At 40.2% G+C, this 23019-nt stretch overlaps 1 protein-coding gene, 1 long non-coding RNA gene and 1 other non-coding gene across 4 annotated transcripts in view; 1 reads left to right on the forward strand and 2 right to left on the reverse strand.

Moving 5' to 3' along the window:
* On the reverse strand, nucleotides 1-10714 carry LOC123614506 (uncharacterized). Its single transcript, XR_012502037.1, has 3 exons — nucleotides 10583-10714; nucleotides 6888-7274; nucleotides 1-6667 (listed from the first exon to the last, which is right to left on the reverse strand). It is a non-coding gene; the product is annotated as an uncharacterized LOC123614506 (long non-coding RNA).
* LOC123614534 (U6 spliceosomal RNA) lies at nucleotides 3138-3244 on the reverse strand. Its single transcript, XR_006721939.1, has one exon. It is a non-coding gene; the product is annotated as a U6 spliceosomal RNA (small nuclear RNA).
* Nucleotides 10388-23019, forward strand: part of RNF138 (ring finger protein 138) — a 27450-nt gene continuing 14818 nt past the window's right edge. Inside the window, exons 1-3 of one of the 2 annotated variants that reach the window (XM_074352214.1) lie at nucleotides 10388-10635; nucleotides 11182-11371; nucleotides 21862-22027. In XM_074352214.1, coding sequence (XP_074208315.1) covers nucleotides 11262-11371; nucleotides 21862-22027 — 276 coding nt within the window. In that variant the 5' untranslated portion in view covers nucleotides 10388-10635; nucleotides 11182-11261. Of the gene's footprint in view, nucleotides 10636-10779; nucleotides 10867-11181; nucleotides 11372-21861; nucleotides 22028-23019 lie in introns of those variants that run through there. The other variant, XM_074352213.1, reaches the window with a different exon arrangement.

Raw genomic sequence — 23019 nt, forward strand, 5'->3', positions numbered from 1 at the left:
ATCTATCGTGAAAAATTTACCTTCATTTAGGCCAGCAGTTCTCAATCGGGGACAGTTCTGCCACCCAGAGGACATTTGACATAGTCACAATGTCATAACTGAGATATGGTATGGCCCAGGGATGTGGGTCAAGGCAAGGGATGCAACTCAACATTCTACAGTGAACAGAACAGCCCCTCACAACAAAGAATTAATGCTGCCCAAATGTCAGCAGTGATGAGGTTTAGAAACCCCGACTTACACCAAGGTAATGGTGAGCACCATGGAGTTACTATTGGTTCTGCTTCCCAGGGGCTCCACTGAAATGTAAAAGGCAAAATGAAGATGAATTTTGTACATCTTACTCTCTGCTAAATACGTATTAAGTTTTGGGTGGCTCTTGCTGTCATGGGTACTCCAGTTCAGAATATGCTCGAACATATGGAAGTGTTTTGGATTTTTCACAAGAAGAGGCACAGGCCAGAGCACAGGTGTTATTGGCATGACCTCTGATGACTGCTGAGTGACATCCTAAAAAATAGCAGGAACCCAGGATGGCTTGAGAAGACTTGGGTTATAGTTATTGAAGTAAATAAGGTAAAACATTAAAGAGAGACACCGATGTCTAAGATCCTTGAGGCTAAGAAATATTTAAGTTTTTATCTTACGTCTGGAGAATCATCTGGTATTTTAATCCTGCAGGCTTCAGAGAAGGTTGCTTAGGGCTAATCATTGCCCCAAAGCAGCCATTTAAAAGACCCAATGAGGGTGAAACACAGCGAAAGACTAGTCAAGACAGATGAGGGACAGCAGTACATTATATATTAGAGTTGCTGAGTTTAACTTGCTCCAGATTATACAGTGTAGTAATTTGCTACAGAGTTAACCCAGGCAACTGAGTAAAATCGGCTGGCCCAGGTAATCAGATAAAATGAGGAAAATGTTCAGTACTTATATCCACTATATATTTTTTAGTTTTATTGAAGTATGGTTGATTTACAATATTGTGTTAGTTTTAGGTGTATAGCAAAGTGATTCAGTTATACACATATATATTCTTTTTCAGGTTCTTTTCCATCAGAGTTTTTATTACAAGATACTCAATATAATTCCCTGTGCTACATAGTAAATCCTTTTTTTTGTTGTTGATCTGTTTCATATATAATAGTGTTATCTGTGAATCCCATACTCTCAATTTATCTCTCCCCCAATATCCACTATATTTTGATATGCTTCTAAGCGTATTTCACTTTGTCCTTTTGATGCATTCTTAATAATGTATGCCAAGAAGGTCAAAGTCTTATATATAAAATCATACTATCCTTTCATAGTATTTCAAGGGTGTGTTCTCCAGAAATTTCAACCTTGAGGCACTGTAGTATTAAAACTACCTTAAAGAGAGAAACAATAACTTTCTAATAAGAATTTTTTTTTCATAAAGTAGTCCAACTCTTAGAAACAGAAAATAGAATGGTAGTTGTCAGGGAATAGAGGAAGGGGGAAAGAGAAGTTGTCCAAGGCATATAGACTTTCAGTTTTGCAAGATGAAAAAGTTCTGGAGACCTGCTGCATACGGTACACGTAGTTAACACTACTGAATTGTACAGTTAAAAATGGTTAAAATGGTAAATTTCGTATTATATATTTTGTACCACAATAAACAAACAAACAAAATTAGTATGTGGGCATACAAAATAACCTGGTGTATATATAGTTTTATGCCACCCAGTTTGGGAAATTATAATTGTTGGTGAAATTTAGGTAACAAGTATCCTGTCACTGGTGAAGCCCTTCAGGTTTCAAAAATAAAGTATTTAAATATAGAGACTGAACAAAGCTCTTCCCTGTTGCTATTTCCTCTCACAGGTCTCTCTCCAGACATCTGATGAAATTTAAAACACACAGCTTTGCTTACTGGTTTTTGTCCCCATTTGCAGTGGTTGTACATTCTCTCAGATATTTATTGATTTGAGTCACCAGTCTGAGTCAGTACCACTTAATTGTAAGATTCCTGATGGAACTCTTAGGAAGGGAAGGCAGTTCTTGTTTTTGTAATGAGTACTATTACTGTTGTTGTTGTTGTTGTTGTTTTTCACACTGAATATCTTGAGCTCAAATAATTTAGTGTTTGGGGACCACAAGGAGGGGAGAGTTTGCCTGACACTAAAGTCAACGCAAGGAAAGCAGACCCAAGAGAAAGTGAGAAACTAAATCCTTATCTTTTGAGCCTCTGGTTTCAAACAAGCATTATCTCAGCTTCCCCACCAGAATGATGGGAGCTAGAGAATTCTATTCGTTCCTGAAGCCATTTTAATTTGGATTTCCATCACTTGCAACCAAAAGAAATTTGACGAATACGCGCTCCATGCATTATCTCTGCATCCTTAAAATTTGTTTCCCCCCTTACCTCGTTCAACCTGGGTTCTGCAATTTTCAATGTAAGAGTCCTAAGTGATATAAAAATCAGCACCCAAAGTGGAATTCTTACTTTAGATCATAAGAGACAGTGTAGAACTAGCTGAGCTGTGGCTAGGCTGGGGTCATGGGGCAGTAAAGATTCCTCCGTTGCAGGATTAGAAACTTAAGTTTTTGTGTACAGATGTAAAACTGCTGGCATATGGCCATGGAGGGTGAAACTTTAGAGGACTTAGTAGCAAAATGTCAATAATGGGTTAGTATCAGTATGCCAGTTATGAATCCATTAATTTTCAGCTTCAAACTGAATCCTTTTTTTGCCCGCGGCATGAAAATGAATCTGGGCCTTCCAAATATCTCTCCTTTGCCAGTTGACAAAAGAAGTTTTGTCAATAGGGGGCACTTGAGACACCTTGCGGGAGGAAAGGAGCTCTGTTTCCAAGTTCTGGTGCGCACACGTCCAGTAGCTCACAGGGCCAGCAGCACCCAGAGACAGAAGCTTCCTCCAACATCCCCCTGGATGCCTCCCATGAGACACTTCTGTGTGAAAAATAGCTTCCCCTGGCACCCTAGAGGACAGATTTCTAGCAAGTTCCAACAGCATGGCACCACAGTAACTTCTCTGCTATCCAGTGAGCCACAGCAGGGCCCTCTCCAGCAAGACCTGGATCTCAGCCCTAGAGGTGGTGGAGGCAGCGTCCTTCTTTGGGTATTCTATCTCAATCTCATATTTTTTTTTTCTTTTAAATATGGACTGCATCATGAATTTGAGTATCATCCTCGCACAGGGGCCATGCTCATCTTCTCTGTATCATTCTGATTTTGGTACAGGTGCTGCCGATGTAAGTACTCAAACCTATATTCCACAGAGTTCCCTTTACTTCCTAGATCAACCCCTAGTAGAGAGTTACAAATTCCTTATATTAAACTTTTTCTGTTCAAATCTCTCTCCAGATTAGATCCAGACTGACAAATCAGATAATGTTACATTTTCCTGTTTACCTTCAATAGAGTACAAAAGAAACTTGGATGCTCCCTAAGATGTTCCTGGATGTGAACAGGAGAAAAAGAAGGGTTGGGAAGTGAGAATGCTGAGGCCTAAATCAAGAAAGTAATCAGAGAGGCAGGACCATAGCTTAGTGGTCGACTGTGTGCTTAGCATGCATGAGGTTCTGAGTTCAATCCCCAGTACCACCATTAAAAAAAAAAAAAGTACGTAAACAAACCTAATTATTTTACCCTCACCAAAAAAAAAAAAAAAAAAAAAAAAACCTTTAAAAAATTAAATAAATTAATTATTTTTTTAAAAAAAGAAAGTAATCATTTGCTGGACTAAAGTGAAGAAGTCGAGTTCCCTGATTCACTTCCCTTTCTGTGTATAAGATTAAAATGTTGACTGAGAAAGTGTGAGATCTTGGCAACTGGGGAGGAATTAATGGAGGATGTGGGGTACCATGACTCCCTGAGCCACCCCACGAAGCCTCACGCTGGCTCCCCTGCTGAAGAACAGGATGACAGTGCCATGGCAAGTATACTGGACCAGAGTTCAGTTTGGGGCAGAGTGATATTCTAGAAGATAGAGAAGAAGAGGTCTCTGACAGCCCAGCCAGTTTCTCCCTTCACACTGTCCTGAGAGACAGTTTGTCAAACAGGGTGCACTGGGTATGTGTTCTCCCCAGAGACACTGCTCACGAGTATAGCCCAGCCTTATCTCTTCAATTTAGCAGCCCTGGCAAAGTTTTTGCTGTTTACTTTTAGAAAGTTTCCCTAAAATGAAGCTGACAGACAGGTGACTAAAGTTTTATCAGAACCATAGCACCAGCAAAAACCCAACCTGTGTGACAGGCCTGGGAGTCACTGGAATCAATGTGGCAGGATGTCCTAATTCCTCAAGAGTCTCAGGAAGAGTCTCATTTTTGTACCTTAATACCTGCAACAAAAAGTGAATTGCACATGAGATACACCCCTCCCTTCTCCTTAGACAGGGCAGTCTACTCTGATGTCCTCTGAGGTGTTCCCCTGGCAATAGCAATGATCCCAGCGGGCAATATCAGAAAGGCAGATTCGTTGATAATGGAATTCTCACCACTGTCAAGTCAACCAAATGATGCCCACGAGACTCAGTGGTTTTCTGCTCTGCTTCATTAACTCTGTCCAACAGCAGACAGTACATACATATCCTATGGTTTCTTCTCCTTTCTCCACGTTCTAAATGGAAGTTCTTATTGTTGTTGTATTTGTTCCACTTTGCGGTACGTAAGAGGTGGTTGATAGGAATTACACTTATGGTTTAGTCTAAGACTGCAGGATCATGAGATATTAAAACTGGACCACATAAGACTCAACTAAAGGAAGAAGTAGGAGCTACTGGACTGGAAAAATAGTAGTCATGACATTGCCTCTAGAAACATGGCTAGAGGGGGCTTTAGATTGTTTCCCTTTGAGACATAATATGCATATGTATTGAGGGGATAATGGCTGGAATAACTAACTTCATGAACAGGAAGAAGAGTGTTTATGTGCTGGAGGGTTCTCTAAAAATTAGGCTTTGTTTGCTTTTAAAAACTTCCGCCTACACTGTTACACTAGAACTCATCTTGTAATAGTTGCCTTTGTCCTGGCCTTGAGCCCAGGACAGAACAAGGTCCAGAAGATGTCTATACACGTGTGAAGTCAATGCAAGAAAAAAAGGAAAAAGGAAAAAGGAGGAGGAAGTGAGAAGGGGCGAGGGGAAAGGACGGGAAGAGGGATCTGTTACCCTCAAATTCAAATCTTTCTCTCAAAAGTGAATAAAAAAACATCAAAAAAAAGATGGAATGTGAGTTGATTGGTTGAAATCTACTGCCATTTCTGGTCTAGTCCATGGCTCTGCCTCTGAGGACAGCAAAGCTTATGCAGTGAAACAACTGTAGCTGCGTTCAGAACGTCTGTTTCACTATTGGTTTGCTCTCTTCTGGCTGGCATTCTCTGCTTGGGGAAGGAAGGAGACGGCTGCCCCATCTCTCTTGATAACATCCCTTCCAAGTGAATGCACTTAATGGAGACTGACTGGAATATAGGGGTCTCAGTTGCATGTTCTTAAAAGTGTGACAGTCACAAGTTGGGACTATACACACCTTTATGTGAATCAGTTGTAACATGAAGGCTGTATTCCACTAGATAAAACAGGACCAATGGGCTACTAACAGGAATATTATTTAAAATATAGCTCTATAATAGTACATAAAAATACTGCTGATATGACATTAAATGTCATGTAAGTAGCATGAAAATGCATATGTATAATGACTTTTATGAAGGAGCTGAAATTTGTCCCAACCTGGGGTGGACTAAAAAAGGGTAAATTCTTTTATTTTCTATACTTAATTAGATCTCACTTTTGAGTTTCCGTTTTGTGCTAATTTGCGGAGGTGTGAGGAGAGAATTTAAACTTGGCAATGGAAAGTAACTCAACTCCTACTCTTCTGGGAAGAGAACTGCTTTTGCAGTGTTTCTTTCTCCTCTGCTTTCCCCTCATCCTTCTGAAGTGTTGATTCAGTTAGGAAAATGGGTCAGTGTCCAATCAGGAAAGAAAGCTCTCATAAGTAGCTCAAAAGAGGATGTTAAACGTGGCAAACTAATGACAAAGATGTCAGAATTAATTTGCTACACGGAGTGGCTCACGGAACTTGGGAAACCAGTTTACGCACTAGATTACTGGTTTATTATCAAAGGATAGAACTCAGGAATAGCCAGATGAAGAGATGTGTACATCAAGAACGGGGCAAATGGTGTGGAGTGTCCATGCTCTCTAAGTATGCCACTATCCTCAATCTCCATGTGGTCACCAAGCGGGAAGCTCTAAAACCTATCCTTTGGGGTTTTTAGAGGCTTCTTTGCATAGGCATCATTGATTAAATCATCAGCTGTTGGTGACTGGACACAATCTTCACCACCCACCTCCAACCCTCGGCCCCCTGGAAGGAGGTCTGGGAGTGGTACTGAAAGTTCCAAGCCTTTAATTACACTGTTGGTTTGCCTGGGGACCAGGCTCCACCCTCTGGGGCTTTCCAAAAGTCACTTTATTAACATAACAAAAGACACCTTTACTGCTCTCTTATCAATTAGGAAATTCCAAGATTTTTAGGAGGTCTGCGCCCCAAACTGGGTCAAAGACCAAATATATATTTCTTATGATAAATTACAAAGGGAGAAATATCTTGGCTTCTTCCTTCCTTTCTCTTTCCAGTGTCTCGTCAGTGCCTCCCATTGGCTGAATATAGCCAGAAGTCAGCTGGCAAGGGAAAATGGGAAACAGTTTGCAGGGTCAGCTCCAGCAACACAGAACAGAACAGGGGACCACTGGGGGAAATGGATCTGACAGGCATTAAGCAAATGCCTAGCTCAGATACTTGAGTTACAAATAACAAAAAAGCCAACTGAGAATGGCTTAAGGTTTAACAGACAGGAGGTAAGGTAGTTGCAGAATTGATTAGATTAATCGAATGGCTCACCTATATAAAGGACCTAGTTCCTTCCATTTTCAGCTCTGACCTCTTCAGCACATTGGCTTATCCTCCCGCTCCTTCTTTTCATGATTCCACGATGGTTGCAGAGTTCCAGGCAGCCCAGATAGATCAGAGAACATCCTGCAGCAGCACGGAGTTTTTTATTCCTATTTGGTTTTTTTCGATCAGCAAAGAAAAGCACTTGGTGAAGTCCCTCAGAAGAATTCTTGTCACATTTCTTTGATCTTAATTGAGTCACAAGCCTGGGTCTAAGCCACTGGCAAGAGGCAATGGCCCATCCAGATTGGCTCATTTCCATCATGGTTTTTCCGCTTCAGTCAAGACTGTGGGTTGCCTCCCAAAAGACACGGTTCGGAGAAAAAGAGGAGATACCTAAACAAAAATCATTTGTTAGAGTGGCGGATGGAAGTGGGGTTTGTGAATGCCTGTTGATAGGAACATGGTGTCTATTATGGTTTTCCTTTCACATTTTGTTCACTTGGACTCCTTCCTGCTCAGCCTGAGGCATCCATCTGCCTGCGTGTATGCACGTGTTGTGGTGAGGTGGGGAAAAGAAGAAATCAGTATTAATTCAACAGGAATGTTGCTTTTTTTTTTTTTTTGAGAGCATTTCCAAAACAGGCTTAAACAATTAAACTACATGCCTTCAGTGAATAGGTTATTTATGTGCATGGTCAGGAGTAATACCGAAAATATTTAACAGCTGAAATCAAATGGCACTGGCCAGCCAGGACAGACGATGGATGTCAACACTGCACATGGTACCAATTTAAAGAGATACCAAAGGGTGTACAGGGAAACCAAACACGAGCCTGTCTCCCATTCCATCTCCCAGCTTCCCTGTCCACTTCCTCAAAGGCAAGCTCTTTTACCAGCCAAGCAGGCTTTTAAGGTTCTGTAGTGAGACAAAGCCAGGCTTTGTCAAGAAAGAAATTAATTTTCTAAATTCATTTCTCTCCCCTTTTTGAATATCAATTCCTGGCCTAGCGGACTTGACTGAAGAGTTTTGCATATGGGAGCGCCCAGTCTGCCCTAAAAGGTGAGGGCAAAGGTCCATTTTTTCCTGGCCAAGGGACTGTGGTTGGTAAAGAGAGACAGAGTATAAGAAAGGTGTGTTAGGCAGGTTGAGAGGAGTGCCCAGGGCTCAGGGGCTGAAAGCACCGCTGCCTCTGAATTTGGGCTGTGTAGAACCAACTTAGGGGTCAGCACTTCACGCAAATTCAGTGACATGGAATGTTTAGGAGGAATGGGTCTTCCAGAGTTACAGAGGGGAGGGCCCCAAGGGATGCCATGGACACTAGTTATGCTGAGAGAATGAGAAGCCTGCCATGTTGAGGGTCAAGGAATTGGAAGATGATTGTAGCAGAGATTCACATGGTTCACGGTATTGGTGAGACTGAGTCAACCAGGGCACACCACAGGACCTTCACCCAGCTGAGAGGCCAGAGAAGCCCTCACCAGCAGGTACCAGAAGCAGAATGTCCAGGACTCACTGCATCTCAGAGAGCAGCCAAAATGATCCTTTCGGCAGAAAAGTTCATCAAGAATTCAAAGGAGATCTTGCAGATCTCTGGACCAAAGATTCCCCAGTGGTATCTCAAGTTCATACCAGCTATCCCCGACCTCCTTCTTATCTTCTCCAATATCATTTTGAGGGGAATCAACTGAGATGGAATATTAAGAGACTTTAAATCTAAACTTAAATGTTTAAATTATTGCAACAGACTAAGTTTGTCAAACTGGACTAACATTTAGAGTTTTCACCCAACTGCCCCAAGGCTGAGGACGTCTTATTTACTCAGCTGAATGTATTTTAAGTAAATCTGTGACATTGCCATAAAAATATCAAGTAGTTTTTCACATGAAATGCTGCCAAGACAGAAGACTGTGTCTTTTGGCATTTAAGGTTTATTTTTCTAAGCTTAGCTCTCAGAGGGTAACTGCATTTTCCTTACACCCACATTTTTGATGGATTTCCACATATGGCCAACTATATGCTTACATGTATGCCAAGTAACTTCCTAGAGTATGTGAGGAAGTAATACAAACATGTTTGGATTAGGGTATGAGTAAGGCTGCCATTACAGAGAAAAAAATGAAGCAAATAAAATTAAAGTCACAAAATTAATTTTCTGGTTAAGGATTCTCACTAAGTAAAGGGAAAGATTCTATTGAGTAGAAAATATGCTTTACTTCCTCAAGTGGTAAAAGTAAGTAAAATACGATTGGGAATATATTATCAAAGATGTGAAACTTGGAATCCAAGAAGTATTTTACAAGAGAATTTGAAAAGCACCTGAACTATTGCTATTAGGTACCCTTCCTTCCCATCAAGTGCTCTTCCTCCTCCCAAGAATTCTGAAGCTAAAATTAGCATTTCTGCTCTGCTTCTACTGTTTTTGCTAAGGGAGGAAATGGGACAAAAATACAAAATGTACTTTGGTGGAGGGAATTCGCTGCTCACTGGGAAAATAACTTGGTATTATTCTAGGAATTGTCATTTTAAGAAGGAATTGTCGTTTCCTCCATAAAGTTTTCTAAGTCCATACAAATCCAATCATTCTACTTCCTATCCTGACGATAGTCACCGCTAAAGAAAAATTTAATACTTTGGCAGACACCATTTTTTGTCCCTTCATTTTGTTAGACACCCAAGAGTGTAAATGAATTTAGAACTCAAAGTTCATGATACATGCATGACATCTAACCTAGTGTCGCGGACAATATGGACAATAAGTGATGGAATTGAATTAACTAGGCCCTTCAGTGGCTTCTATTTATGAATCTTTTAGTCCATAGTGGAAAGCTTTAACAAAGCATGGTAATGAAACCTTTTTTTCTTTTCTGAAGTGAACGGAGAATGCTTTATCATGTTCCATATTTCTCTGGCTCCTTTCAGGTGGTTGTGATCTCAACTTACAGATTTATCAATTGTGTGGACATAACTGAGAATTAAGGGCCCATTGAAAAAAAAAGTTTAAATTGGTGAATAATGTTGGTGAAACGCCTAGATCCATGCTTCTATCTCATTTTTCTTCAAAGCCGTCAAACAACAAAGCAAAGGTATTGGTGGAAAAACGCATCTGTGACTGTAACTCGTCAGTCACATTGTGTTAAGGGCGAAAGCTGAAACCCTCTCAAGGAGCTTATTTTTAATTTCTCCTCTCTAAAGGATTAAAATCCCGTAACAGTACTTGGTTTATAACACATCTTGACATGGTCAAAACATACTGACAAGGGCAAACAGTAGGGACCAAATTTTTAACGTTAGTGCCATTTTCTGAAGAAAAGTTCCTGAAAAACCCAATATATTTGATAGAAGTAGGAATTCCTGCAGTAGGGATGCTGTGGGTGTACAGGTGGGCACCCAGCTGTTTATGTCACAACCTGGGACAGGTGCCACGCGCCGGTTGCTACGGAGGCCACCCTCCCCCACTCCTCGGCCCTGCGCTCGCAGCCCCTTACGTTCGGTGACCGGCCGCGCCGGCTGCACGCAGCGCGATGCCACGGGAGAGCTGCTGGAGGGGGCGGTGGGATCCCGGAGCACCATGAGCCTCGGGCCCGGCCCGGTTTCGGGCCGAGGAGCACTGCGCACTCCCACCGCCACCCCCCTCCCGGCCTCGGCTGCGAAGGCAGCAGCGGAAGACCAGAAGCCTGAGGGCGGCGCCGGGCTTCTCTACCTGCGCTCACCGGGGAAGCTGCTTCACCAGCCGCGAGGCTCCGGGGCTCCTAAGTGAGCGCCTACGCAGTCGGAGTACAGGGGCGGGGCAGGGCGGGGCAGGGCGGGGCGCCCAGCCCCTGAGAAGAGTAGGCTGCCGCGGGGCGCAAAACGGCTGCGCGGGGGTGGGGGTGGGGTGGGGTGGGGGTGGCGGGGGTGGGGGAAGGAACGGAAAAACCAGGAAAAGGGAGGCCGGAGGCACCGAAAAAGGCTGAGGGCGGAGCCGCGGCTGCGTCGCGGAGCCAGGTAAGGGGGTGGCCTGGGGCGGGCTGGCTGTGGGCTGAGGGCGGGCTGGGGACGCCCTTCCCGGGCCAGAGGGGCGGCTCCCGGCTTCGATGGAAGCGACAGTGAGGCCAATCACCGGCCTCTCGGCCGCGGCCTCCCGCCAGGCACCGCCTTCCCGCCCTGCCCCTGCGGGAGGAGCAGCCCTGGGCTCGACCCTCGCCCGGCGCGTGCGGCCGCGGCGTCTCGGCGTTCAGCCCCGCCCCTCCCGGGCCCCGCCCCCTTCCTGGCGCGAGCCGCTTCCTGAGGTGATTCCCCGCCCCCTCCGGGTTCGCGCAGGGAGTCGGGCCCCTGGCCGCTACCGCCACCTCGGCCGCTGCCGCCGCCGCCGCCATCGCCTTGATCCCGCATCTCCCGCCATGGCCGAGGAGCTCTCCGCGGCCACGTCCTACACGGAAGACGATTTCTACTGCCCCGTCTGTCAGGAGGTGCTCAAAACGCCCGTGCGGACCGCGGCCTGTCAGCACGTGTGAGTAGACGCCCCCTCCCCCGCGCGGAGCCGGGTGGTCGTTTAGGCCCCACATCCCGACCCGGACCCTGGGCTGCGGCCTGGCGGGGGCCGAGCCCGCCGCGGCCTCCTGGAGCGCCGCTCGGCGCCGAGGGCCCATCCCCGGCCGGTCGGAGCCCTGGCCGCCCGCCCTGCGAACTCGCGGCCGGCTCCCTGCGCCCGGCGCCTCAGCCCGAGCTCCCGGACCTCGGGTCTCCCTTGTTTCCGCGCCCCCGGGCCATGCCCAGGCCTGTCCCCGGGGCGTCCTCGGGCCCCGAGGCCCCTCTCCTCTCCTGCAGGCCCGGGAGGAATTGCTGGGAACGTGGAGCCTTTTTGTTTCCTAGCAACCTGAGCGAAGGCTGGGGTGTCGAGTGTCAAAACCGGCCGAGGTGCTCGCACCGGCCCGCTCCCCCCGCTCCGCGACCCGCCCCGCTCCCAAGTTTTCCTTTTCCTTTCAGAACCGTGGCCCACCCTTTCCCGATCCTGGAGCTCTTATCTCACTTCACCTTTCATCCCTGCTTCACAGACCATCCTTGAAAGTATTTTCGACGCGTGCAAAATTCAGCGCAGATTAGAATGACCTAGAACGGGTTTGCTTCCCTCAAATGTTAGAACTGACAGGATTTCCGGGTATTGAAGTGATAGGTTCCCTTTGTTTTACCCTTTTGCTTATTACTTGGTTACTATAAGGGTGGTGATGAGAAAGACTGCGCTTGTGAGGCATGAACTGAAATGAAGACAATAACTCTAGGGGTGATGGAGACCGCAGAAGGAGTCGGTGAGGTGGCCTGGTGCTGTTCGATTTGGAATATTTGTAGGAAGAACTTCGATAATTTTATAGACTGCTAAGCTGTCAGTAAGGGTTAGAAGGAACCCTTCTTGTGAAGATGTAGCACTTCTGACAAACCTGGCTGCTGATCAGAATCCCTGGGGAACTTTCAGAGTAAACATACCAATTCCCAGGCTCCATTCCAAACTTATGAAAGAATTTCTGGCAGGTGAGGCCTAGAAATCTCTATTTGAAAAAATACACTCAGGCTTGAAAGTTCTGTGCGCAAATAGCTGAAGAGGATCAGTTTCTCCTTCGACTTGGCGGTAGGTTCTGTAATTTTGTAAAGAATGGGTTATTGAGTTTGGGGTTCTTAATCACAAACTTCCTTATAGTTGTTTCTTGATACCCACTCTTCTCACTCTGATTCCCTAGTCTTTTTTTGAGGGGGGCATAGGTGATTAGGCTTACTTATTTAATTTTTTTTTTCTTAATGGAAGTACTGGGGATTGAACCTAGGACCTTGGCATGTGCTCTACCACTTGAGCTATACCCTCCCCCTGCTTCAGATCCCGTCTTAACTACACTGTCTGTCTTTATTCTGTCGTGATTGTGCAAGCCCAAAGAGTATGTAACTTTTTATAATAGAAGTTAAGCCAGTTATGTTTTTGCTGCTTATGGGAGATGAATGACAATCTGGAATTCCTTTATTATTTGGTACAACAAGTGCGGATTGTTAGAAAAATATTTTGAGATGTTCTGGGCACAATGTATACTTTTTGGTCTTTAGTCTGTCAGTGTTCATTATTATGACTTGATGTGCTTGGGATGGCGGTGGGTGGAAGAAGGGAGGCAAGGAGGTCAAAGTGAAGAAGTAGGTCTTTTCTGGATAGAATCATTTCAGTTGCCATTTGGGTCATTGACCTCACAGAACTCATTGTAATCTCTAGTTCCCTTCAGAATTCCATGCAGTTTGCTCTAGTTCACTTCTGCTGTGGGACATTTTATTAAACCAGGCTGTAGTTTGGCTTGACCTCAAGGCTATGGAAAAGAGAGTAGTGATGATTGTTGAGGGCTTTTCTCAAAACAACTCACTGGGCTGGAATGTGGAAATGAAATATAGAGTAGATTTTTTAAAGAGGAATGGACACTTACTACTCTACTACTCAAATTACTCTCCTCCATCCATCCTCTCCTTTACCAGCACTGCTCCCTCTCAAACACACACAGTTTCTCTAAGGTTCTGGCTGAGCAATGAATTAAGGCAGAGGGAGGAAAAGTTTTATTTGGAAGGGGTGGTAATGGTGGAACAGGGTCTTGATTAGAAGGAGTTTGGTGGGGAAATAGAATTTTAAAAAAAATAATCTAGTTTAGAATGTCACTTGCTCTTTCCTTTTTACAAAAGACAAACCTGTGCCTTTAAACAAATTTATATTTGGCTACAAAATCAGTGTTTTGTTCAAGAGGAGTGAGAGATGAGGTGATAAGAGCTTTGTGCTCCTATTGGTGTGTTAGAAAATAAAGTTTTCTTTGCCAGTTCAGCAACAGTGAAGGATTTGCCCATTCTAGTAAAAGGAGCAAGTTCATGATCACTAGAATAACTTTACCAAAATAGAAATTTTCATTTAATCCTCGTTCATCCCTTCAAACAGCAATTGTTGAATGCTTTCTCTGTGCTGTGTAGAGGGAATACAGAGTTCTGTTTCTCTGGAGACCATTAATAGTCTAATGGAAAAGACCTGTACATGAATGTGATGGGTATGCAGGAAATTGAGGAGGAAATTTTTATGTAAGCATTGAGAGCAAGTGCCTAAATCAGCCTGTGAGTATAGGAAAGCTGTTTTGGATGAAGTAATCAGAATTGGTATGCAGGGTTTGCTGGGGAATACCCTGATTAGGTTTACAGCATATGCAGAGGCGAGGAAGGGTTACAGAGGATGACTGTATCTGGACTACAAAGTTTGGCTGGAGCCAAAGGATGAGTGTAGTGGAGATGGAGCTTAGAGATGTCGGCAGGAATTTACTGTGTAAGCCAATTTGAACTTTTTCCTCATCTGTTGAATAATTTTGGCATCGGAGTAGCATGGTCACATTTAAATTTTAAAATTTACTTTAGTAGTCTTGTCTAGCTTGGTAGTGGTGAGACTAGTGAAGAGGTCATTCATTGCTGTGTCAGAGAGGGAAATGGATTAGAACCTGAACCAAGGTAATGATAGTGGGAATGGAGAGAAGAGATTCCTGGCATTTTGAGGAGATTGTGTAAGATTTGATGATTGTATGTCCAATAGTTAAGTGTATGTACTTAGATCTGGAATACATGGAGCTAAAGCTGTGAGTGTGAATGTAGCTTCTGAGGGAGGTATATAAGAAATTGAAAGATAGCAGAGGGCTGTCTAGGTAGTACAGAGTGCTGGAGAATTTATATTTAAATGTGCAGTGGAGAAAAGTTCAGCCTGAGAAGGAATAGACAAGATAGGAAGAAAACCAGGATAGAATGTGACAGGTCAAACTGAAAAAAATTTTAAGGAACTGTAGTCAGCAGCATCAGATACCTTAGAGTGGTCAGATGTAATGTTTTGAAAAACATGTCAAAATGAATTAAGAATATTAAAGTTGAGCAGGTATTCAAAGTAATGTTTCAGAAGGTACAGACTGGCATAGTGGTAAGGTATTTATGTCTTTTTTTCCCCCTTTGTAATCTTCAGAGGCTCTTTGAGCCAAACCTCCCTTCTCTGTTTTGAATGGTTAAGGGGGTAACTGTACACTGTTAGAAGTAAGCTCCATCACAATGAAAGTTACATGTAATGACAAGTTGATGCCTTGCCAGATGTTAAAAATGGGTATCTAATCTGTTTGCTTTTGGACATCTATGTGTGATTCTTTATTGACCTGCTTTGGATTATCCAGTCCTTGAATTTTCACTTAATGTTTCTTATAATTTTAGCAACTTTATTGATATCTTGTTTGGGCAGTTGTGCTTTAAATATATAGTTTCAAAATTTCTTTTTTCCTACAGACTTGTAATTCTGAAGCCAGGCTCCTATGGGCTCTTGCTGATTTAAAGATGCTGCTCTAGGCCATCTTTTTTCTTAAGATTTTTAAGACCTTATCTAAATCCTTTTGAAAAATGGTTATTTATAAAGTGGTACAATTTTTTAATTTAATTATGTAACAAGATTGATTTGATTTTGTCTTGAAGACTAACTTAAAGTTTTTTAAAAATCAGATATTTTAAGTTTTGGGGGGAAATGATTTTGATTACAGACTAAGAAGATTAAAGTTACCAGATTTTAAATTAATACTAAAAGCAGGAGCTTGATGGATGGGAAGGTTGCTTTACTCTCCCCGTGTCTGTTGATCAGCCTGTTTGGAGAATGGGTAAGAAGAGAAATTCATCTGGCATTTGCTAGTTTAAAGTTGGGAGAAACTTAAAGATAACCTTTACAATTGTTTCAGAGTAGTACACCATCTGAGAGATGCAGTCTCCTTTGATACATCAAAATAGTTAGTAATCTTGATTTGCCCCTTTTTTCCTCCCCCTTCTACTTTGTTTTGAAAAAAGCTCTATCTAGCAGATTCAACTAGTCTAGCAAAAGGAAGATAAGGAATAAGAAATGTGCTTGTTGGTACAGAGGAAGGAAAGAATTGAAGTTAAAAGACCTGAATAACTTTGCTTTGTACCTCTTATGACAGTTTGTAATCATAATATTTTTGGAATCAGGTGATTTGACTGATGTCATTCTCACTGGGTAGACTGTAAGTCTTAAAATGCAGCAACCTAGATCTGCTTCTTACCTGAGCCTACTGTATGCATTTGGTATTGAATAAAGTAATGATGAGTCTGTGTTGGGTGACTACAGCTTACTAGCTGTATCACTTGGTCAAGTCGTTTAACTCCTTCCAGCCTGTTTTATTATCCATGAAATGGGTAGGAACAACCTATTTTACAGGGTTCTTGCAAGGACTAAATGAGGTGATAGTTGTGAATAAGAGTAATAATTTGTATTATGTGTTTTATAGTTTTCGAAATCCATAAAATATACAACTGTATTTAGTTTAATAACTACAGCATATAACACAAAAACTAGATTATTATTGTAAACAGAAAGGAATCTATGTCAAGTTTTTTGTCCAGCTATTTAATATCAAAGGTATTATTATTGTGATTCACAATATTAAAAGTACAAAAGGAAATAATACGATTTTCTTCCACAATTACCGTTACCTTACATATTCCTCCAGAGGTATATGTATAAAAGTTGTAAATAGAATTTTCTTGTTTTTCATGTAAGGAACAGCATACTGTATGCATTCTTTACCATATAGCAAATAGCATACCTTACTATTTTCATGTTACTGTATTGGAGGTTATTGTATATCAGTACATAAATGGCTTTCTTACTCGTGTGTGTGTACGCGCGGTTGTAGATTTTTCATTCATTCAACCAACACTGACTGTCCATTATGTGCCAACAATACTGTCGAGGATTCTAGGGCTCTAGCATTCAACAAACCAGACAGCAATTTCTGACCCATGGAACATGTTTGATATTACAGTATTCCATTGTTTGATGTATCAGTATTTATTTATCCAGTCTCATATTGATGAACATTTAGGTTGTTTCTAATCTTTTGCTGTTACAAATAATGCCACAATGGTTAAACTTGTATAAATACCATTTCACATGTCAGAGTATTTCCTGTAAGATAAATTCTCACAAGTGGAATTGCTGGGTCAAAGAGTGAATACAATTTGTCAGTTGTGTCATGAGGAGGATTATAGCTCTGTTGAAGTGTTTTGTACATGGAAGGTGCTCATGGTTTTGATTTGAGGATTGTGGATTATATCTTTGGGTTAAGATTTTTGATTAGATTAAGGTAGATTAGCATTCATTGTTTTAACAAATATTAATGAATGCCTACTAGGCGTCCAGCTCTGTGTTAACAGTGCTGTGCATGCAGTGATGTCCAGTTAGATATGTTCTCTGCCATCAGAGCTGGCATTGGTGAGAGACATTTTAATTCAAATAAACACTCAGATAAGTGTGCAGTTATAAACTCATAGGTTCAGTGGTAGAGTGTGTGCTTAGCATGCATGAGGTCCTGGGTTCAATCCCCTGTATCTCAATCAGTCAATCCAGTTACTGCCCCTCTCCCCCTCAAAAAACCCAAAACAAAACAGATGTCATGGAGTAAAAAAAATTAAAATTTTAAAAAAGTTTAAAAACTCATAGGTTCAAAGAGAGAGAGTATAAGAAGGGGACCAGATCTATGGTGGGTTGGTGGGTGGATGGCTAATTAGTCAAAGACCTTTCCTGAGGAAATGAAATTGTTGCTGAAATTTAAGTGATGGTAGGTGTTAATTTGTGGAGGGCTATGTTTGTGCATAGAATATTTTGGGGAGAGGAAACATTCTGGGCAAAGACCCTGAGGTAGAGGGAGCATACAAGGCCTTGTTTTTCGAGTAAGAAGCATCTTGCCTTCAGCCTCTTAGAGGTTTGTTTTTTAATGGAGGTACAGGGATAGAACCCAGCTTGGGTTCTACCATTGAGCTATTACCCTCCCCCCCCCCAAAGGTTTATTTATTTTTTAAGCCTTAGTTGCTTCATCTATAAAATAAAGGAACTTTTAAAACATTTATTTATTAAGAACTCAAGATAATGAATGTAGTTTCTGGAACCCTGCCTAGCACATATTAAGTGCTCAATAAATAATTACAGCTTTTTATATAAGTGTCACGTTGCTTTCCACAAAATTGGGCTAACTTACACAATGACATTAATACTATAAAAGCATATCTGTATTCCATCATCTTTTTTTGCCAGCTTTTTTTTTAGCAGTGTTTTGTTAGCTTAATACAGTTCATAATAGTGTCTAGAAGTCACTTTAAAATCTGTTTCTTCAGTTACTAGCAAGGCTGTGTGCATTTTCCATACTAAACTTTTATATATTAATTTATAATTTTACTATTAAGAGTATGCTCTAGGTACGTTTGTAATCATTTCTATGATTATGTTTTAATAATAGTCCTTTAAAATTTATTACTTACTTTACATTATTTTCCTATCAGTTTCTTTGGTTTTAATATTATTACATCTTATACATTCAGATTTGACATATTTGATTCTCTTTATCTAAATTTATAATGCTACTCATTTTTTTAATTTGTTGAATCTTTAGAAAAATAATTGTCTATTATTAGACCTACCTGGAATCTACTGAGATATATGATTGTGCTTTTGAATCTTAATTAATTTACCAGTCTTACTTAGTTGACTCAACATTTCTTAGAGGGCATTCTTCCATTGTTTCAAAAATCTTTTTAGTATTTTTGGATTTTAGTCAGGGGGATAACCAGGTTTATTTGTTTACTTACTGTTAGAGTGAGTAGACACTTACTCTGGTACTGGGGATTGAACCCAAGACCCTGTGCATGCTAAGCATGACACTCTACCACTTGAGCTATACCCTCCCTCTATATTATTTTTGAATTGTTAAAATAATTTGATTCTTTGAAGAATCTTCACTTTCATAAACTACTTTTGCTATTCTTAGCACAGTATAATATGACTTGTTAAATGTTTTTGGATATAGTATATACACACAGACCTGCCACAAGATGCATGCACACAATGCTATAATTGGAGTAGGGTTTTTTGTCACTTTAGTTCCTTGTTATATTCCTAGTATCTGTTATGTAGTAAGTACTTATCGTATATTTATCAAGAGAATATGCATTATAATATATGGATAAGTTAAACTTTTAATTTTGAGATCATTGTAGATTCACATATAGTTGTAAGAAATAATACAGAAATTCTATGTACCCTAACCCAATTTCCCCTACTGGTAATATCTTGTAAATATAACCAAGATATCTACATGGATAAAGATACAGAACATTTCCATCACCACAAAGGTCCTTCTCATAGCTCTTTAATAGCCACACCCACTTTCCTCTACATCCTACCCCACCCCTCCTTAGCCCTTGGCAAGCACTAATGTTCTCCTGTTCTGTATTTCTGTAATTTTGTCGTTTCAAGAATGTTAAGTATTGCAGAACTCTGTAAATACAATAAAAACTACGGAAATGTACACTTTAAATGGGTAAGTTGTATGGTATGTGAATTATATCTCAATACAGCTGTTACCAAAAAAGGAATGTTATATAATGTTACATAAATAGAATTAAACAATATGTAACTTTCTGGGATTTCTTTTTTCCTTCAGCATAATCCTCTGGAGATTCGAGTTGTCTGTTAGTTCCTTTTATTGCTAAATATACATCCATACGTGGTATGAATGTACCACATTTTCATTATCCATCCATTGAAGGGTATCTGGAATAGCCAGTTTCTGACTATTACAAATAGAGTTGCCTTAAATATTCATGTACAGGTTTTTGTGTGAACTTAAGCCTTTGTTCCTCTAGGATAAATGCCCAAGAATCAATTATTGGGTCATATGATGGTTGCTTGATTTGTTTTTTAAGAAAATGCCAAACTATTTTCCACAGTATCTGTACCATTTTATATTCCCACCAGCAGTGTATGAGTGATTATTTCTTTGCATCCTTACCAGCATTTCATGTTGTTATTTTAAAATTTAAGCCATTTCAATTTGTGTAGTGATACCTCATGATTTTAATTTGTAGTTTACTAATGGCTAGTGATGTTGAACATCTTTTCATGTGCGTATTTCATGTCGGTATGTCTTCTTAGGTAAAATAATGTCTCTTTAATGTCTTTTGCCTATGTTTTAATTGATTATTTGCTTTTTAACTATTGAGCTTTGAGATGTCTTTATGTATTCTAGCTACTTTGTTAGATACATGATTTACACATACTTTTTTCCAGTCTTTGATTTGTCTTTTTGTCTTTTTAACAGTCTTTTGCATGGCAAACATTTAAAATTTTTATGAAGTCCTCCTTATCAAATTTTCCTTTTATGGAATGTGCTTTTAATGTTGTCTGAGAACTCTGTATGGTTCTGTGTTGTAAATATTTTCTACTATATTTTTCTAAAAGTTTTTCCAAAATGTTTTACATTTAACAACTGAGCTATACCCCACCCCCGAATTTCAGTTTTTAATTTAAACAATTAAACTTATAGATGATGGTTTTTGTAACTTTGTAGTATTTATACTTCTAAAGTTATTAAAACTCAAAATGGTATTCAGAATTTTGGGACGCTAAGGATTTTGTTACGTGTTGACTGATTGCTATTCAGAAATGTAGTGTACTCACTTCTTTATATCCTTTAGCACTAGTTGTTATTATTATTATTATTATTATTATTATTACTATTATTATTTTAAATTAGTTTTTTGACAATGGAAAAAGGTATCTATGTCTTGTTTACTTTGCATTTCTTCAACTCTTGGTTATGATGAATATTTTTAATGTTTTTTTGTGGGTTATTTTTTTTTTTTAGAAAATCTTTTTTTTTTTTTAGCTTTTTTTTTTTAGGTGTGTTTTTTTCTTTTGGTGGAGGAGAGGTAACTAGGTTTGTTTGTTTGTTTATTTAGACGAGGTAATGGGGATTGAACCCAGGGCCCCGTGCATGCTAAGCATGCGCTCTACTGCTTGAGCTGTCCCCTCCCCTGAATATTTTTAATGTTTTAATGTATTGGTAATCACTTCTAATGCTACTTTAGTGATACTAGCTACTATTTATTGGGCACTTTCCTGTCAAAAATACTGTGATAAGCATTTTACTACATTACTTATTTTAATTCTCTGAACAACCCTATCAAGTATAGATACTTTTATTATCATATGGGTGAGGAAACTGATTTAAAGGAGAAAAGTGACTTGTTCAGTGCTACACAGATAGGAAACTCAGATTCTGTGATCTGTTATTACATTATTACTGCTCAATTTTTGTTAGTATAGATGTGGAAGATTGGTATATTTATAGGAGTTTGTATTAAATGTATTTTTATTCTAGATTACAGGTATAGATGGCTATGATTTATCCAATTTTTCTGAAAGCTGGGTGATCAAATTTGGTATTTGTTTGGGTTAGGGGAGAAAAATAAAGACTTTGGTGAGTTTGGTTGCAATTAGAATGTTGGTTATAGGTATTTAAAGCTGGACGGATTCTTAAGTATTTCTCATTATGTTCCACTGCACACTGTTGGGAGAATTACAGAAGTTTGGGCAACACTTGTTTTCTTTATCAGAGAAACTTTAGTAACTTGGAATAATCCTTAAATTTTCAAAATCAATTTGGATGCTGTTCTGTAGGAGACCTGTTCATATCTTACGGAACAACATCTTGAAGTACATCAATTTGAGACAAAAGCCGATGTGTGATCCATTCTCTCATTTTATAAAGGGAGGAAATGGAAGTCCATTGTGGTTAAGTGTGTTGCCTGACATCACACAGCTGCTAAACAACACGGTCAGGATGAGATCCAGTCATTCCTTTGTACCATGCTTCCTCTGATAATGTTACATATTATTTATTTTTCTTATATTATGTTAAAAGTTGTAAAACAGTCTTTTATATTCCGATCTAGTCCAATCATTAGTCTTCTGCTGAGAAATACATTATGCTTTTTTAAAATTCTAGCCTCATGGACATAGAAATAGCCTAACTCGTTTAGCATGATTACATATGCATAACTGCTTGTGTTTAATCACCAAAATGAAAAGAATATTTTTTTCAGTAGTTAACATGTCACAAATGTTTGGTTTAGTTTCTGTAGAAAATGTTTCCTGACTGCAATGAGAGAAAGTGGAATACATTGTCCCCTCTGTCGTGGAAATGTGACTAGAAGAGAGAGAGCGTGTCCTGAACGGGCCTTAGACCTTGAGAATATCATGAGGAAGTTTTCTGGTAGCTGCAGATGCTGTGCAAAACAGGTAGAGTAAATGTGACATCGTTCTTCTTTGAAAGTCAAGTTTTTACTCTGAAATTCCTGTTTGAATTTTCTTGACGGGTACTATATTTAGGTTGGGAACTGGGTAGAAAAGGCCAGAAAAGCTGTGGCTGTAGATCTTACTAGATTATAAACTTATTGAGAACAGAGACTGGAAGATACAGTGTCTGATTTAGCCATAAATTTTAGTGTAGTATTTTTTTTCAAAATAATTGCTCATTGATTACCTACTAAATGAACTAAATGAACAAACTGGCATTTAACTCACTTAAACCCTATCCTGGTACAGATTCAACCCCCAAGTAGTTTTTTCTTGTGGTAGCATCGTTGCAATTCTGCATGTAGAAATGGACCAGGTGGATTTATGTAGCCACGAGGACTTTTCTAACTGCCTGCTGTGCTTTATGTGTTTATCTCAGAAATTACAAAATATTTGAAGAAGACTTTGCTTACTTTTTAAGGAACAAGTGGGAAAATTATGTATTGGCAAATAACTGGCATTAATTCTCCAATCTGGATTTTATTCTATCACTTGGAGAGGGAGTGAAATGGTGAGAAGTCGTTAGGCTTTCAAACATCATAGAGTCAATGAGCAAAACCAATTGCTATTTCATGTATTCACACGAGGCATGCCTGCTTTTCCATCTCTTTGAGGGTGATGTTAACTGACAGGGCAATGAAGTGAAACTGGAAAATACACTTGAGAGATTCCGGCTCTGCCCCTCAGAGAGAAACTGAAAAATGTTCAAGTGTTAATTTGGGAACTTAGTGTTTTTAAGCACTTCCTAAATTTGTCAGGTTCCCATAGTTGAGGAATAAAAGGATGTCTAGTGCCATGGGACAACCTCTTAATACTTTTATTTTTTGTCTGTTATTAGTATTTTTTGTTCTAAGTGTAAAATTATTTGTTAATTTTCAGTGAGTTTACAGATAGCTGGACTCATCTCCATTGTCTCTGCATTTAATGAATAGAAA

Source organism: Camelus bactrianus, chromosome 24 (genome assembly GCF_048773025.1).
Source record: "Camelus bactrianus isolate YW-2024 breed Bactrian camel chromosome 24, ASM4877302v1, whole genome shotgun sequence".
Taxonomy (NCBI): Eukaryota; Metazoa; Chordata; class Mammalia; order Artiodactyla; family Camelidae; genus Camelus; species Camelus bactrianus.